This window comes from Apus apus, chromosome 15, assembly GCF_020740795.1.
Source record: "Apus apus isolate bApuApu2 chromosome 15, bApuApu2.pri.cur, whole genome shotgun sequence".
NCBI classification, from domain to species: domain Eukaryota; kingdom Metazoa; phylum Chordata; class Aves; order Apodiformes; family Apodidae; genus Apus; species Apus apus.
Window position 1 is genome coordinate 6,494,783 of NC_067296.1, and position 19,477 is coordinate 6,514,259.

General features: G+C 35.9%; 1 protein-coding gene across 12 annotated transcripts in view; it reads right to left on the reverse strand.

The window, feature by feature from the left end:
* Positions 1-19,477, reverse strand: part of ZMYND8 (zinc finger MYND-type containing 8) — a 66,390-nt gene continuing 46,913 nt past the window's right edge. For 8 of the 12 annotated variants that reach the window (XM_051632842.1, XM_051632851.1, XM_051632849.1 and 5 more), the window contains 11 exons: positions 17,288-17,428; positions 15,143-15,295; positions 13,804-14,307; positions 11,703-12,077; positions 9,458-9,648; positions 8,366-8,446; positions 7,384-7,462; positions 6,398-6,637; positions 6,069-6,226; positions 4,583-4,672; positions 1-1,442 (listed from right to left, as the gene is read on the reverse strand). In XM_051632842.1, coding sequence (XP_051488802.1) covers positions 1,341-1,442; positions 4,583-4,672; positions 6,069-6,226; positions 6,398-6,637; positions 7,384-7,462; positions 8,366-8,446; positions 9,458-9,648; positions 11,703-12,077; positions 13,804-14,307; positions 15,143-15,295; positions 17,288-17,428 — 2,114 coding nt within the window. In that variant the 3' untranslated portion in view covers positions 1-1,340. Of the gene's footprint in view, positions 5,763-6,068; positions 6,227-6,397; positions 6,638-7,383; positions 7,463-8,365; positions 8,447-9,457; positions 9,649-11,702; positions 12,078-13,803; positions 14,308-15,142; positions 15,296-17,287; positions 17,429-19,477 lie in introns of all 12 variants that reach the window. The other 4 variants (XM_051632848.1, XM_051632846.1, XM_051632853.1 and 1 more) reach the window with 4 other exon arrangements.

Here is a 19,477-nt window from a genome sequence, read left to right on the forward strand (position 1 = left end):
TTGTCAAAAAAGATATTTAAGTTTAATACAAATTTTATACAAAGAAAATGTGAAAAAATACTTCCATATGCTAAAAGCAATTATGCTTCACAAATAAGGCCAGCTAGGCTATTTTTGACACGACTGCAATTCACGAATATTCTGTTCTCGCTTCTTTCTCCCCCTAATACTTTTTTCCCTCTAATATGGGTACTAGCTGGAGACTGTACAAACCGCATTCTTTTATAAACAATGGGAGAAATCAACATGACTAAAATGTACAACAGAATGTACTGGAATGATATCATACAATTAATTTGCTCATATACATACATCACCTTTGCTTTGTTCAATGCGTTCGTTTTACACAACATACAAAATGGTACTACAGTATAAGTGTAACAGACAGCATTTTCAGGGGTTACTTTCTCTCATACTGTACTGTTTCATGCTTACATAAAAACATAAACTCCATCATATAAATAAGACATGCTCTGGCCCAGCATCAAAAGTCCTTTTGCCCATGGTTCCATGTTTTTACTCCACACCTAGTTCTCGTTCAAAGTCCTTTTTTTTAAAAAAACAAACAAACAAACAAAACTGAGCTGTGAAGCATAGGAACAAACTTGACTTTTCTCAATCTTTGATATAAATGATTAGAAATCATGCTACAACCAGCAGGTATTACACTCTCCAACTTTTCTGATATTAGACTGAATGAAATTTAAACTTAATTTTAACCTGTAAACAATATAAACATCAACAGTCTGGTCACTGTAAAAAAAAAAAAACAACAATGCAAGTCATTACGTATTTCAGGTCCACAGATTGGAAATGCCATAATTTGCCTAGTACAACTCACTGAAAAAAGATACCCCTCATCACTTGGTTGCTCAAAGAAATTCTACAAGAGTTCCAAAGTGCAGAAATTTTTTCAATCCAAATGCAAATCAAGTTGTTCAGATTCTCACAATTTTATTATTTGATGCATAACTGCAGTTTCCCAAGACCAGTTTCAGTGTTAGCTTGTGATAAGGCTGTTTTAAACCTTCCTTTTCCAACTTCAAACCCTCTTTATAAGTTAAGTCAATACAAATATAAAAAGGAGATGGTACTCTAATGACATCCACAAATTGTACATTATTTACAAAAGAAGCATAGATTGAATATGGATCTTACCTCTCCTCAGCTTTTCTAAGCCAGCGCTAATGCTTTACATTAATGTAGTGTAGTTAATGCTTTGTACACATATACAAAGCTAAAGTCTGAACCTTTGAGGTTAATGCAAAGAACTGTGTTTATTTTTCACATTTCTATTAGATATATTTATTCCAACAATTGTATGGGCTTCTTGTTAGCAGTTAGACTCTTCGTACTTGGACTGGCATTGTGGTCTGAACATACTGAACTCCAGTTCTCATTGCCACTGTCCCAGCAGAAGGACTTACCACTACAGGAATGGTCTGTGGATTAAAACCAAGAGAAACATATTGTTATGTTAAAGGTCACATAAACATGACCACAGAAATAGAGGTTTGTTTTCCAGGGAAAATCCAGAACAAGTTCCGATTTTGTGCAAGAATTAATACCTTTTCTACTGCAGTATTACCTCATTCCAGGGTAGGAAGCAGTGCATTACTTTCCTATAAGCAGGAGGGCTTTTAAGTTACTATTACTGCTATTTAATTACAGGGACAGGTGGTCCTGCAGGTACTGTGCACACTCTGCCTGTGCTTGGAGAATTAGGTTTTCATAGTTACTACTTCCAGTTATGTATTCTTCCCAAACTAATGCATGGGAAGAGGAAAAAGGGCTAAGAAAATTCTCTGTTGTTTGAAAAAAAAATTGACAAATTGAACTGGAGTACAAAAATACCCTTGTTTTTAAGTATATTCTTGTTACACATTACTTAAATATTTTTCCCCAAAAAAGAACTCCCCCATGCATTCAGTCTACACAGAAGAGAACAAAGAAAGAACATCCATTTCAACAAAAAATACTTGTTAGTTTTTGCACAAATCAATAACAAAAACATCAGCATTACTGGGAACTGTCTTATACACCCTGTAAAAATATTAATATAGAATAAACTTTTCACTTCCATCATACAGATCATGATTTATAAATCTTGACAAATGAAGTTTCAGGATATCTCTATAGATGGTAATAGATTCTACAGATGCAGAGACAAAGGCACAAGAACGTTAAGCAATCTGGTCAAGGTCACATCACTCTGGAAGATCTGGAAAAGGATTTATTGAATCTTAAGTCTGTATCTTAACCTTCCTCAAAAAATGTGAGGAAGTCTAGCAGTGTCTACACCATACAAACTGCAAGTGTGTTTTCATACAGTTCCAGTGGTGCACAACTGGTGAGCAAACAAACGCATCCATTTCAGTTCTCAGTATTTTGTGGAAGAAACTGGAAGAGATTTTGAGGAAGCTGAAAGGGATGCACAGATCTTCCCCCTGATGGTGGTGTGACATTCCAAAGAGAACACGGAAGAGATACAGGTTCACTGAAGCCCAATGTTGCCCCATACTGTTTTAGGAAACCATATGAGTCTCTTAATGGTATTCAACAAGATGGTGAGTATCCCTATGGAGATGGATTGCAGCCTAGAGTGTTATCAGCTCCTTTGTGACAAAGTCTGTGCCTTCCAGAAGCCTACTCATTCCATTCCCTGGAATGGAAAGACGATGAATTAATATTTTCACATTATTTTAACTGCAGAAAGAAAAAACAACAACAACAACAAAACAACAAACAAACATGGAACCAATTTGCTAAATAAATTCAAGATTACTGTCATTTTGTAATGATTTCAGATGTGTGTAAAGGGTTCAATGAAAATGGTACCCAGAAAACCCACAGTAATTCAGAGGAAGAAATCTCTAGTTGGAAAAAAAGTGCAAATTGAACCCAAGGAAGTCATGATGTAAGTCACTGTTAGTACTACAGGTGGGGAAATTCAGGTTACCAGAGTCACCTTTTAAATATACACACTTACAAAAACCAAAAACCTAAGTTTCAGTTCTTCTAGTGATCAGGATATGGAATGTGTGAGACTCCTTAAATGAGTTAAGATCATTCCCTGAGAGGTAAATTTTCCACCTCTGCCAGTTTTACACATATGTACATTTTGCATACATTTAAACATGCACTAAGGTTTAAAAGTATTGAAATTGCACGTGCAGTTATTTGAATACAGAGGTGTCTGTAGCTGTGCAAGACTAATGCAAGTGTACAAAATTTTAAACATGCACAAATAAAGGCTGAAACCTTCCAGACATTCCAATTATGCTTTACAGAACTCAAAACACTTTGTATTACAGAAAACCGAGGGTAACCTTTTTCTGCATATTACACAAAAGCACCTTAAGATCTTACAACCTCTCAGCTATTCACACAAGAGCTTAATGTCTTCGATGTCTGCTATTTGATTTTTAAAACACATATTAAACCTTGTTGTTGTGGTAATTCAGTCCAAGCAACTCGGGGCCAATGCTGCAAAGGTGCACAGTGCTCTCAGCTGAGACAAAAGGAGTTGCATTAAAATGCTGCTAGGAATGTGGAAGTCGTGATGCCACTAAGAGCAGTAACATTAGTGTGGAATACAGTGTCTGTGGAATACTGTGTGTGCATGTATTCCCAGACATACAGGCACATCCTGCAGCTGGAGGTGGGGGATGTGTGCATGTGGGTGTGTGTACCCAAGGAGAAAGACAGGCCCCAGAGTGACAGTGTGATTAAGGTACATTGTTAAACTAGAACAGTTACTGTTAGAAATTATCCGGCTTCAGTCAGAAAATGAACCAGTTATTCAGACACTCTGTTGAACCCCCAGTGAGGCAGAGGTGTCAGTCAGTGACCAGGGCAGTGTCAGCATCTTTTCCTTCTGGCAAGAGAATTGTCAGCTGCGATGCCACGCTGACCCTGAAGGGAGCACTGCAGACCATGGCTGGTTGAAAGAATGGGATATCATGGTGCATAAAACACAAAAATCAAACTCACTTCTGGCCCATATCTTGTGACTGACACCGGGGGATTCAAGTGTCCTTGGTTAAGTCTTTGATGGAAAAAAACAGGTCTGATTCCAATGCTATTTGTCATAATTTCATAATGCTAATGTGCAAGACTGCGTGGGAGACACACTACTGATGAATGCATATTTTCTTTTGTAATTACTGAGATGTCACAGGAATATCAAGCATAGCTCAGAATTAATTAAATCTCTTTAGGATACCATAGACAAAAAGATATTTAAAAGATATTCAAAATGAATTCTATATATTTACATTAATGTTGTGGTCAAGTATATACAGGAAACGGACAAATAATTAACATAACCATGTAAAATGGAAATCTGACTGTCCTCAGTGCCTTTGCTAGACTTAATGACAATTCTGAATCCTTGTAATAATTAATGATGACACGAAAGGGTGGAATGTTGCATAGCAAAATATGACATTTTGCACTGCAAGTTGAGACTGTACCAGTGAATTCATATCTTGATAGAACAGCAGATGGAGACAACCCCCCAGAAATACTGAGCAGTTTTAATGCCAGGAGCAGTACTACTGCAGACTGATTTTGTACTTACAATTGTAGGTTGAGTAGTTGGAATATAGGTGGTGGTCTGCGGTACCTGGACCAGTTTTATAGGCTGGTTGCTTGTCACACCTGTTGCTATCTGCAGAGACAGCACAGGCAACCTCAGTAGAAGTCTCAGCTTTTACATAAATTCCACCTAGTTGTTATCATTATTGTATGAAATTTATGCTGGATGTTTTGTGTTAAAAATTTGCATCTTCATGAATTCACAGGTTACTTCTTTGTTAATAAAACAAAATTTGAATTATGAACATGATCAATGTATACAGCATGATGTTTCAGGTAGGACATCTATGTGAAAGGAATTCCAGATTTGTATAACTGAAATATTCCCTGGCTAAAGTTTTAGATGATTGATCTTCTCCCATCCCCTATTTCCCCAGTAATACAAAGGTTGTGCTGCCACAAACAATGCATGTGAACATCGACTGAGCCAGAGTTTAACTAATTCCACCAAAGCATTCAGGTAGAACAGCAGTTCCTTTTTCCTCTTCAAATCTGTTTCCCAAGTTACTCCCTTAGATGACATGTCAAGCCCAGAGATCTAACACCAGACAGTAGCAAAAGTGTCAAGAAATGAACACAGCTCTCTAGTTTACTACACTTCCAAATTCTATAGGACTATCTCAATGAGACATCATGCTGGAATCACAATACTACAAAATTAGTTTGCTTTTAATATTTTAAAATACAACAAGGCTCCTACTGATGTGGGGATCATGTGTAAGGGTTTGAAGGATAAGCCCCCCCAAATAAAATTTTTCATTTAATAAATCTTGCAAGGGCAGAAGAAAAACGATGCTGAAATTGCTAATAGTCAAGCCCTACCTATAAAGCAGAATCTCCTCTATAAACATTTTCTATATATGCAATGTTAAGTCCCTTTTATTAGAGCATTAGCTCATCCTTGCCTACTGAATACTATCAGAGTAGATGCTATGGAGGATTTCGTAACTGCAGATCCAGGTGAACTGTTGTATCAGTGTTATGGAACATGGTGGTACCCTAGTGGCAGTCTGTTGTGATAAAGTAAGTTGATTTGAATGCAGGTCTTGAGCTTGGCCTCTGAACCCCCAGGCAAGAAGGGCTTGGAAGTGCTGCAGTCAGTATTGCTTATCAGAAGGCAACTTGTATCGAAAGATCCAGACCAGAAGCTACACTGATGGGTCCTGGAGAGAGAGAGAGAAAGAGGTCCAGTCCCCTTTGGCTGGAAGGATGAGTCAAGGCAACACAAGGTTTTATTGGGAATGAGTGAAGGGGAAAGGGGTGTTCCCAGAGGACAGGAGGAGATTTTTTTTTTGCCAAGATGAAGGAAAAAAAAAAAAATACAACTCCCTATCTCACTCCCCAGATCACACACTTCAATATATGCAAATCACAATAAATTCCTGGCTGATCCAGGGAAGCCTTTAGGGATAGGTTTCAGAGAATTCTTACTTATTGTTTTTGTTAGAATTTACCACATTGATACTCACTGTAACACTCTCTTTGCTTTTATCAGCTGAACCTTCCTTTTCCTTAGGGGTGCTGACTGTTTCCGTGGGTGTGGGCTGCACACTTGAACTGGGCTGGGATGATTTATTTAATGTTTCTGTGCTAATTTCAGTATCTGTTTCTTGCTGCGTTGCAGTAGCTAAAAGAAAGGAAAAAAAGAGAAGGTAGGCACTACTCATGTGTACCAGCCCAGAGTCAACTCTTCACAGGCACATCTTCCCCCCATGCAAACAAAGAACACTGAGTCACCCTGCATTGCACCCACCCAGGGCCCCTCAGCTGAGAAACCAGCAACCCAGCCCAAGATTACCTGACTGTGTGCAAGACTTCATGTGCTCAGGCCAGTGAGCTTGTTGGCAGGGATAGTCACAGTAGCTGGTATTCCAACAGCAATAAAAAATGGCCTCTTTCTTGCAGTTAGCACACCACTGCTTCTTTTTAGTTTCATCCACTGCTTGCTGCTTTTCCAGTTCCAGCTGCTTCTTCACCTCAGCAATCAAACGGTCTCGTTCCTGTTCTAGACTCTGGCGCATTTCAGCCATTGTCAGTTCTACTCAAAATGCAAAGGAAGGTGAGGTTTGCATTTTCTGCCCCCCAACAGGTGCAGAACAACAGTTTTCATGAGTTTAAAGACTACATGAAATTAAAACGAAAAAAAAAAATAATCAAAATATTCCCCAAGTTTGGCCATCTCTGCTTAAAGGAGACTTGATCACTCAGTTGCAACCTTCTTCCCACAGTCAGTGCACTAAATAAGGATAATTTAGGAGGAATCACATTTTAATTGTGGTTTCATTTCCTGTCCATATGGTTCAGTGAATATAGAGATGAAAATTCCCCTCCTAGGAGGAATATTCTTTTATCTGCTTAAGCTGGTATTTTGAAGGTTGAGTCAAGGCTGACTGTTCACTTAAAATAAGTATGTGCACCAACTGCTGATCTAGAGTCTCCAAAGATACTAGAGGAAGCAGGTTCCCCCAGAGTTTGCATTAACAGAACCTGGTCCCTATGAGAATTACAATGAAGTAATCAGCATAAAATATCTCATGAAGAGGAATTATCCAATGATGCATAAAGAGCTATTCTTTCCTATCAAAAGCTCTCTTTAGCCCAGATTTGTCTCAGAGGATGAACACCTGTTGTTTACTAGACACAGACAGAAGTAACTTGGAGTACATAATCAAAAGTGCCCACTAATACCAGCACAGGACATTATATAAGGTTTTGTGTCCTTGGACAATTTGTAGTATAAACGTTAAGTGCACTGACAGATTTTTTTGGACTGCATTTTCATACCTAGGTTATGCTTCATTTCTGAGAGTTCCTGTTGGTGTAACCATTGAAGTTTTTCTATCTCAATCCTCAAACGCCGAATCTAAATATTAAACATTTAATAGTTATAATAATAACCAGGGTGCAGTGCATAATACATAATTATTATAAAGAAAAACATGCCCAAAGCAAAGAGTCTGATCATCACTTACATTAAGGCTTCTTTTTATTAACATGAGGGCAAGACCATAGTAAACCCCAAACCAAAATCTGAAGCAGTCTAAATATTTCTTTCCTACCCTAAATAGTACAGGACTGTTTGAAAACAAAAAGCACTTCTATTAATCTTGCTCTTGCTTCCTCGAAAATTAATAAAGTCTCAAATTTTTCTGACTGGAATGAAAAACTTAGTCCTCAGTTTTGCTTGCATTTATTAGCATGGCATTTCATTTATTTTAGGTTTTTTTCAACTAGATGAGATTTAGGAAAGCAAGTTTTTATTTTACTGTGGATTGGGAATTATGTCATTGCTCAAAATTATCACTTCCTTGTTTTGTTTAAAACAAGCAAACAAGCCATCACACTTTTAAGTTTTATTTTATTCACATTTCTACTTAGCTTATATTACTTAATCTGCTTTTTCCAAGTTTAAAGAAAACAGTTTAAAGATACTAAGTACTACCTTTAGAGACAATTAAAAGTAATGTATAGCATTTTATGAAAAATACAAAGCCTACCTCATTTATGATTTTAAACAAGGTTTAAATCCTCAACAGAAGCTTTAAGGATCTGGGCTTGATGGCTTACTGATCTTGATGCTTATCTTATAGAGGCCATCTGATATTTTTTCAGTCTCTCTCTACCACTCTAATCATTACTTCTAGAACAGGATAGAAATTAGAATCTCTAGACAGTATTTATAATAGTATTTATAATACTTTGTAGGTATAGTTACATGGTACTTTTATATATTAAAAAAATACTACTTTGCAACTCTTGCACTAACCTCAGCTATTGTACTTCCGGTAGTATTTTTTGAAAGATCATTATATATTTCAGTCATTGTTCCTTTGATGGCATCCATCATCTGAAAGACAAAATGGGAAAATAAATTTTGATACATATTTTTAACAGATCCCCACTTTCCCTTTCTTCTAGCCACTCTAACGTGTACTCGTGTTGCTACCAACAATGCCCCATCTCTCTATGTATTTATCTGGGCCTATGTTTAGAGGACTATTTAGAAAGTAGAACACAACACTTTTGATCAGGACTCTGATTTTAAAGTGTCCTGACCTGCTGAACTGCTTGACCTTCTGCTTCTCCAAGAAATTGACACTGATATAATACACAAACAATGGAACAAAAGAGTATGACTTTGGGGAAGCAACTCCATGCAAAAAACTGAAGAAAAACCCACAAAAAACACCATGTGGTTGAGTGAGAACCTTGAAAGTTGACAGGTGCTTTTAATGTCTGGGTACTCAACTTTATTTCCTTATATAGTATTCACCTTGATTTTTTTAAAGAGCTAAAAGAGCATGTAAAGCTGATGTCCCATTCCTCACTGTCACTATTATGATACCAATATCACACCACATCTTAACCTCTGTTTTAATATATGATTACACACTAATAACTAATTACCATCTGATGAAGCTATGCAGTGTTTCAAAACCAAACTACATGTTTGTATATGTATAACTGGACACAGATGAAGAAATATTAATGTTTACTGTAAATATGATGTGAGGGGATACCTCCACCTTTGGGAGAAAACACAGAAAATGGTCCAAACCAAAAAAACACATAACTAAGCAGCAGCAGTGGGTAAACATGAGAAGAAAAGGGTCTAAGGTGTCTGAGCAGCTGAAGCCCATCATATCCACACTCTGGCTTGGAATGGCAATGCTCAGCCAGCTCTAAAAAGATGGTTCAGCACTTTGACCAAAATCTAGCAGTTCCTACATAGTATGGTAGAATGAATTTGCAACACTTGATAACCTTTATTTAAAGTTATTTCCAGAATTTGAAATGTCAGAAATGTGAAAGTTCACCTCAAAATAAAATTTCAAGACAACCTTGCTGAAGAACTTACTTTGCTAGTGTATTTAGCAATATCTGCAGCCACATCAGCTGAAGCTGTTGCAATTGGCAAGTCTGTATTAACAGAGGAAGAAAGTGTGCTTGCAGATCCAGAGCTGGTAACCATAGAAATAGGCTGAGTACTTGTAACCAAGGTGATAGTGGATGTGGAAGTGCTCTGGGTGATCTCTTTTTGCTGCACAGCTAGGGAAAGAGAACGTACAGCAGATAAATCACAAACAATTATGAAAATAGGCAAATTTCTAATTTAGGTATCTAACTTCAATGTGTGCATCTAACAATTTCAAAGACATTATTTACACAGTGGTCCCACTTAAACAATTAATTATACAGTGCCCAGCCACTGATCTTGTATATAATTGTAAGGCTTAAAGGTAATGAAGCAAATGTATCTTTGAGACATTATTTTAGACTGGCCAATGCAAAAGTCTCCCTCAGACCTGTATTCCTCCCATTTGGGGACTTTTCCTTCCTACTTCCTAGGAGTTCACTTTCTAACCTCTCAATTTGGAGAACTCCCAAATAATACCATCCATATCCGGCAAGTTAGACTTTGAAATTTTCATTTGCCATAATTTTGAAACATATTCCTGAATTTATTTATTTATTTTGCTTCGAAACAAGGTTTATTATGCTGCTGTTGAAGAAAGCCTACTTAAGTAATACTTCCTGGTGTTATTGTTATTAATGCTACTAATTATTATTAGTGTTGCCACATGTTTAATATATCCAGGTTAATATTAGCCTTTGTTGGCTGCAGAGCAAGGAATGCAATATTAAATTTACTCATTAAAGCAAAAAAGTTATTCACAGTGTTAACTCAAACAGAATAAGGAAAATTTTATTATCTTCGGTCAATAGTTTGAGTAATCTTAAACAGTGAGTAATGAAAAAGTGAGAGTACAAATCAGAATCCAGAGACCCTCACCCTTTTTATTCCTAAAGACTTATCTGCCTTAAATATTTATTTAAAAACAAACGTATGTTTTTTAAGGACAATAATTTTCAATCTGTTTTTAATAATTCATGTTATTATAAAAGATGTCTTCATTGCCAATATCCTCAAAACAGGAATCACTAAAATAAAAAGTTAAGTTTATGTACTATATTTTTGCTTATGCCAATTCAGCATATCAGAAATCTATAGATTTCATGGTTTTCATGGGGTACATTTCTAGAATATATTATTTAAGATGGAACATTGGTATGATGTGCTCAATAGTAAATATACTGATAAAACAAACTCAGGGGCTGAACATTTAGAGTTCAGCCCATACTATTAAGCTCTTACTGTGATTCTGTTAAAAATAAGACTTCACTAAGTTCCATATTTATTTTTCTCACTGATTAGTACTGTATCAAACTTGTGCAGTCTTCAAGTAAAAAGATACTGCCTCTTCAGCACTTCTAAGAGAATGACAGTCACGAAAGCAGTTTGAGACCAGAGGAATTTGCCCCATTACCTAAACCTCTCTCCTGTATGAAATTAGTGGGTTGCCTGCAGTATTAGCAGAATGGACAACATCTATTCATCAGGCACACCAGTGAACAGCTCAGTTTATTATCTTGACATAACAAATGAAGCTAGATTTACATAAAGTTGCTGTTTTGTGAAGTGAAGCACGGGCTTTTGTTACTATGAGCCTACTACTGGTGAAACCTCCAGCAAAGAGATGGTGAGGAAATGGTTGTGAAAACATTCTAAAATGCTGTGGCTGTTTGCTTAGTGAACTAGCATCAAAGTCTTGTTAAAGAGTTAAGCGACAGGGATTTCAAAGACAAACGTAGCCTGGGTAATTTAATTGTTGTCAAATTATACTCTATGAAAAAACATACAGATCAGCTTCTTGTCAGATAAAACTGGATCCAGTTTGTAGATACTGAGGAGTCAGTGGTAATCATCCAAGTGGAATAGTTAATGGTTTTATCATCTAATCCAGAAAATCATTCAGTTCAGTTCACTCTCCCAAATCTGTGGTGGCTAAGAATGGCAAAAATATTTATACAGATACACAAACTTTTTTCATTAAAATGAGGAGACATGACTCTGAATACACACCAGAAAGAGCAGGTATGGTGAGAGTAAGTTGTTGTATTTTAAAGTCACTTATCAGAGTAGAACCACACTTTAAGATTTTGTTTATATGGAAGAACTCCTGGTTAGGCAGCCTTGGAGCACTGAGATCACTACTGGGAAATTATGGCATCACAGGCAGATTGAGTTAGAAAGTGTATACCTTTAACTGCTTGTCTTGTCTGATATCTTGTCCCTTGAGAGGACTGGGCTTGCTGTGACTGAGACTGCTGGCTCTGCTGCTGTTGCTGCTGTCTCTGCACCTTCTGCATGTGCCATTTCTGAGAAGATGTCTGAAATTTATTTGAAGAATTCCACACCACTCGCTGCACGGCCGGGGCAGGTTCCTTAGGCAGCAGAGGCCTCTGCTTTTTCACAGGGCTGCCAGTGGCTGCAGATGGAGCATTAACAGTAGAAGAAGCACCAGTAGTTGCTGTCACACCAGCTGGTGGAGTCTGGGCTGCAGAGCGGGTAAGTACTGGAGTTTCTGGTAGAGGCTGGGTGCTTGCACTCGAGGAAGGTGGAGCTTTACCTACAACTAAACAAACATAAAATGTAATGCCAGCTCTTCACCAACATACCTGATTCATTTTTTTAATCTAATTTTTCTAAGAGCCGCATTCACTTTTCAGTCTCCTTTAAATTCTTTTCCTCAATGGTAACTTATATTCTACAAGCAAGCTCATTCTGTTATTCCAAGTAAACTCATTTTAGTGTAGTTGAAGTCGGTGACCATTCAGAAGTACAAGCCATTATGCAAAACAAAGCACAAAACCCAGAAAACTAGCCTAACCTCTTCTGGCAGAGATGTGAGAAATCAGCATTTCTCAACATATTTCTAGGCTACCACTTACACTTGTCCTCTCAGTTCATTTCTGGAGAAAAGTACATTCAAAAGGAACAAGACTGAACAATAACTGAAGGAATAGCATATTAAAATCTTCCTAATGAAAGGTGAAATGTATTCAGGATATCTATGTTTACTCAAAAACCCTCTAGAGTTCATGGTTGACTGTTTCACATATCAGATCCATTTAGGAACTGACCAGGAAAATCATGTCTAAAAGAGAAGGCTGCTGCACTGACATGTTTCTGGGAAGGGGGAAGAGACCTTCAGATATATATGCATCAGATCTCTTTTCTGGCCCAAGGCATTTTAATATTTCTTAGTCAAAAGTAAATGTGGGAGCCTTGAAATCATGGATAGGCCACATCTTGTATATAGAATATATTACTATAAGCCTATATGTGTGAATATTTAAATCTACTTTCAATTTCACTCTGTATGTATTGTTCTTTTGCCTCTGTATCACAGTAACGTTTTCCGATTGCTTATTATTTCAACCATTACTGCACTTTAGGCTACTAGCAATACATGAATCAGTGGTTTTGAAATTCATAAAGCTGACTTGTTTAATACATTTTTAAATAGAACAAGCATCACTCACTATAAGCACCCCCAAAATTTCAATTCTGTTTTTAGTTTATAAGCCTATTTTCTTGATTACCTCATAAAAACATCCATTAAATTTGGTTTTAAGAGTCCAATTCAGAAGCATTAAGCTGTCTTCCAAAGTATGCTTAGTAAATTGATTGAAAACATTGTTTTAAATAAAATGACTGTGCCAAAATGTTATGAAATATAGACAAGAAGATAAAGTTATATGAAAAATAAAATATTTTTCAATCTGTGTATTTAAATCTGGTTTTCTATTTTGTTTTATCAAAAGGTTAACATGCAGAGCAAGCTAAGCAAAAGCACTTCATAATTGAGATACTGTTTCTCTTTGTTGCTAAGAGGGGAACACAATCTCAGGGACTCTACATGTGATTTACCTGTTATTTTGATTAGTACTGAGAACATTTACATTGAATTTAATGGGACCTTATGCAATTTGTATGTTTGGCAAGTCCACATTTCTTCTACATCTGTGATTTTGGGAGGTCTATGGCATTGTAATTATTCAACTGAAAGTCAAAAATTGCAAAATAAATTCTAAATTTGTCACAGAACAAATGTCACAGATATTCATAGTTCTATATTGCGGAAAAGAAACTCAATGAAACAAATTTCATTTAAACTAGCAACTATAGTTGGGACTGACAACTTCTTTCACAGTCAAAAAGAATGAAAAATCATCCAAAATTTGTTTTAGCACAGATATTTTTAACATCTTAAAGCAAATACAAAGTTAACAGATCTGCCTTCAGTAAAAGGCCTATAGTACAGAAGACAAAAAAGGAAGGAAAAAATTTCATCCTACCATCTTGTTTAGGAGGAGGTTCTTTAGATTCTTTCTTGGTTTTCCTTCCTTCACGGCCACAATGTTCATCTCCTAGATCGATGACAAGTTCACTCTCAGAATCAGAGTCCAGTCCTAGATGCACAGTTGGAGAGTCTGTTTCATCTTTCCCCCTCAGTTTCTCTTTTGCAGAATGCTGTAAACTTTTTCCCTTTTCAGAAAATTCTTTTTCAGTGTCTGTAATTGCCTTTTCTTTTACCAGGTCGTCTGTTTTCTCCACTTCTGGACTTGTGCTTTTAAGGTCCTCCTTGTCTTCATTCTGTGCTGGGAGCTTAGGTTTTTTTTTCAAGCTTAATGATTCTTTGTCACTTCTTGCACCCTCCTTGTCTTCTCCATCTTCTTGATCATTCTTTGATTTCTGATCCTCATCACTATATTCACTGTCACTGGTATCGGATTTTTCAGACTCTTCAGAGTCACTGTGCTCTACTGCAGTATAAACAGCTTCAGATATTTCATTTATTCCTAATTGTGGGGAGGAAAGCACATTCCATGCTGACATCAGACTGACTGACATTACAAAACAAAAAAAAATACTCTATATACTGGAACAAAGTGTATATATGCCATTATCTTAATTGCAAGCCTTTAAGCTATAAACACTTACCCTATCTCAATACCAGAGAAAGAACTACCTTCCATGTATTTCAAGTCATATTTTTATTTCATTCAGAGGCCTTCCTTTCACTACTTTTTTCTACTACCTGCAAGCTGTAGCTTGGTTCAACTTAGGACCAATGCTGGCAAATACAAAGAGGAATTTTATCCAAAAGACACCACCTTAAAATCACTGTTCATCTCATTAAAGTTAACTTGCATGCATGTTTGCAGAATCAGTTTTAGTCTGTTTGAGTCTTGCAAGAATAATTTTTTTGGTGCCTAAAAAGTCTTTAAAAGTGCTAGACAACACTAATGTTTTTAACAGCATTCAGCTCCTGCCTGACTGGATATATATTAATTTGTGCAACTGACATAAGTTAGGTACAGTTCCATTTTTTTCCATTTACAAAGCAAGCAGTAAGACTATAATTCTGTCATACTCTCTACATCAGAATGATACAAAAAAAGATTAAAAATCCAAGGCTTTTTGATAAAAATTTGAAACATCAGGTCTCACTGTATTTTAAATTCAACTAGTTCAGTGCATTTTACTTGTTCAAAAGAGTTTAAATGTTCTCTACACTCTTGTTTAAGTGTTTAATTTAAGGTTTTACTATTCAGAAACTTCTTTTAAACTCCAATTCAAAATTTCCTCAAGTGTATCCTTCAGATGCCCAGTGTATTCTTGAGATACACTTACCAAGTTGTGCTTTACAACTCTCTATTGTCTTGTCAAGATTAAGCTGGAACCTACTACGTATCTGTCGTTTTGGTGAAATCAGTTGCACAGGAGTGCTCTGCTGTTGGACTGACTCACTCAGCTCTTTCAGATCCATCTCAGCTTTGCTACGATCTAGAAGAAGAAAAAGGAACTAAGGAAAATATTTTGCTAAAATAAGAGTTCACTATCCAGATAAGGCAAATTTTACTGAGTAACAATGCAATCTGAAATGTTTCATTTATTTTATAATTATGGGCTAAATTATAATTCTAAAATGACTTTAAGTGGCACAATGTGCATTTGTGCTTTGTGTAGTTTCACTGCACAGCAGTTTAAGATGTCACAGTATTGCTTTATTTTACAAGACAATAATACTGAATTTCACACTCGTCATGTCACATATTCATACTGGAAGAGACTAAACATAATACAAACTCTATAATTTTCAGTGAAGCATAAATTTTGAAAACAAAAATTAAAATTTTAAGTCACTTAAGTACTCCTGAAAAATGTGTTCCTTGTGCTGGAAAGGTTTACTGAATCAGGTTTCTTTTTCCTGCACTAACTACATCAGCCAATCCACACTAATTCCACAGCAGTACTGGTTATATCACCCTTAGCACAGAATTTGATTCCAGGCCTTCACAGCCTTAGTTGACTACACAGCAGGATACAAATGTAAGAAAAAGTGGAGAATGGAGGAAGTTGAAGACGAGACACTATAATACATCCCTGAGGGAACCCTAAATCTTAATATAGAAAAGATGTTTCACAATCCATATTTCTCTAATCTACACAGAGGTCTCACCGAGAAGGTCTGGATTTTCCATCTGTCTCATGAATGTCAAAGCCTTAGTAAAAAGACAACTAAGGGCAGGCAAGCCAACTGCAGAGAAATCTTCCAAGTGCTCATCTCCAAAGTCTTTACCTTTTCTCATTACCATTCTGAAAATTCTCACTCCTTACTGGGTTGAACTTGTTCTATCTTTTCTGCCTCTGTTACCAAGGACAGGTCCTATACTATCCAGATATCAGATCCTACACTATCCTATACTATACTATACTGTCCTATATACTATAGTATATATACACTTTTTTTTTCCCAAGCAATCTGTGTTTATCTTGGTCATTCACACTTCCATTTTTCAATTTAGCCAGTCAAGCAGTAGCAACAGATGCCTCATTTTCAGTAGTTTTCATAATTGCTGAACTGGAGAATGATCAGAGACCTCCTAGTACTCTGCTCAAGGTACATTAAAGTCTTTATTTACTGGACTTTCCCTTCTGTTTTTTTCAGAGAAAAATCCTGTTCACATAATGTATGACAGAGACACAAGCAGTCATATCTGAAAACCAGAGGATTCAAATTAATCTGTCTGGCACAGCTGACACAAATGAGGAAGGGTTGCCATTTTCATTCCTAGCATTGAAGAGTATATTTAGCAAAGGAAACTACCCTATAGCTGAAAAAACAACTGATACTCACATGAAAGCATGCTAACTGTTCTTTTATGGTATTGCTCATAGACCATAACATTGGATTTATTCTAAATAGTCTGCTCCAGCTAATGTCACCCATCTATGGCTCAAACTACTGCAGCACTACGAATTTCCTCATGTTTTTCCAAATACGTTGTCACCTCATATAAGACAAGAAATAGCAGCAGTGCAACAGAAAAATTAATGATATGGTTATGTCCACACATACAGATTAACCAGCATACTTACAAGCTTGTATCTGGAATGAGAGTATCTGTAACTCACTGGAAACATGAATTAATAATTTGAGTTCAAACTTTCCTTAAGCATTTGGCTAACAGCAAGGGGCAGAATACTGTTTCTCCATATATACCATGTAGAGATAAAACAGTCAGAACTGAATCTGAAACTCACAGGAACAAAGCATGACTGATTTACATCCAGTTGGCTTTCAGAACAATTTTACCAACTTAGTACTTCCCTACTCATCTTTCAAAATTCCAGAATCCCAAAATTTACTAATTTAAAGCCCTTCATTTATTTAAATCCACACACAAGCAAGTCTGTTCATGTTATGTTTCACTGGCACCACTGTAATTTCCATTCAGCTGTAACAGTATTAGATTTTCAAAGGTTAAGACTAACCAAGATTAAGATTCAGAATGCTTCCTGGAGTGGAGGTCCTTTCTTGCTTAGAAGAAATTGGTGTTGACGCTTGAGGAGAGAAAGGTTTGGGGCTGCCTGACAAGCTCCCTGCTTGACCTGTTCTTGTTGCTGCTGGAGAAGCTGAAAAAAAAAAATTAATAGATTTAAAAATAATCACAATAAAGCCATATTCAGTGGGACAAAACTGTGAATAAAGCTACACAAGTTGGGAAAGGATTTTTGTTTAGTAATTTCAACACTGTTATACCTACATTGTAAGTTAAAACTCTGTAATTTTAATTTAATAGAGAGAGAAACTAAGGAAAATTATCTGACTGCAGTTGGGCCAAATGTGTGCCTGCCCTCAAAACCCCTCTGCAGTAACAGAAAGTTTCTAGCTTTGAAGATCTGGTTATTTTAGATTAAGTAACAAATTAGTGAACAAAACACTCTGAATTGCTATCTGTGTTATTTCATGTATATAAGTAAGCACAAAAAACCCACCTACCCTACTTTCTAGCTACATTAACAGAGAATTAGAAGTACAAATCTTAGTAAGTTTAATCAGAACAGCTGGAGATCAGTAACCAAATGCCTACAATAAGGTAACAGAATTTTAATTTATACAGTTAAAGCAAAATTCTATGCTCTGAGCCTTTAAAATCTCAATGAATAATATTTCAGAAGCAAACTTAGGCAGCAACCAAACACTAGAAAGAGAAGCATCTGCAGGCCACTAAAAAAAAAAGGAGTAACTTTTGACAGCAAAAGACCAATTTCTATCTATTAAATCTCTGCTTAATGCTCGGAAAATGCCATTCCTAAACTCATAACTGGACACTTTTTATTCTGCAGTACTATGTATTTTCAGATTCCTAAATGTCAGAAATATCTACTGTTTCAATAACTGTTTCCAAGTTCTTTTCTACACATCACTCAAAATATAGAACAGAGGCATCCAAATAACAGCATTCTTGTCTAAGGACAGTGCAGTCACACTACTTGAATTCTTTTTCAGAGAAAACTAATTTAATTTACTTTGGAATTGAAAAGTTATCAGTAATAGGACAGCTAAGTTCATACAAAAGTTAGCATTTGTAATAATATACAGGTAAAAATGCCAAGTGGGAAACTGAATATTCTAGTTTAACAGTTATGTCCAATCCAGCATTTCTGTGCCCTAGGATAGAGCACAATAATTCCTGAAGGAAAGTTAGAAAAATTCCCCAGAATTGCTATGATAATCAAGAGACCAGAGTAACAGGCCATCACCTGTCATCTTCTTATATATTTATCTGACACAACAGCTTTAATGTGACTTTCCATTAAAATATAAAATTGTTTCTTTTGACATTTTACTCTAACGAAAACTTTGTGTTCTTTAATATATTTAAATTCATAGTTTCTTTGACATCACTTTCTTAAGATGGACAGCATCATATCACAAGACATATTTGTACCCAAATTTAGTTTCAAAGCCTAGGCTTTATTGGCTAGAAAGTATGTGATTGTTATAAATAAATAGCAGCATTTTTTCTAAAAACTGCAATGTAATTTATTGATTTGTTTTTCTACACATAGATATCCTTTCACCAAAACCAACGTTTTAAAATACTCACATTACTTAATATACTGCATAATTTTTTTTCAGATAATGAAGAACTTCCTTTATGGATATAAAAAACACTAAAATAAAGTAGTTTCCCTGAGCACCACAAAATTAGCAAGCATTTGGTCTTTGACTACATTATAAGCCCAGGTAGACAAATTCTGTATTCTAGACTCCTCTTTCTCTGTATCAACTCTGCCTATGGAACTGCAGTTTTATCATATTTCAGCTACTCAGTTGGGAACACTTATAAATTAAGCTCATTGACTTGAAAGAGAGTTATTAATTTTTAAATATTCCTTATAATTATATTTTTAAAATATTTTTATTTTTACTTCCACTGTACATTAATTTTTATAGTTACAACTATTTCCTGCCATTTAAACTGAAGGATTTTGGTAATTTTTTAAGATTATTTACTCCTGAATGCAATAGAAAGGACTTTTATTTCTTATCTGTAATGCATAAAGTTAAACCCATATTTTTTTTCTAAAATGTCCTTATAAAACAAGTCACAATCCAGTTTGTCTTTAAAAAGTACATGGAACAAAAGCACCGCATTAACCAAGCACAAAATCCTG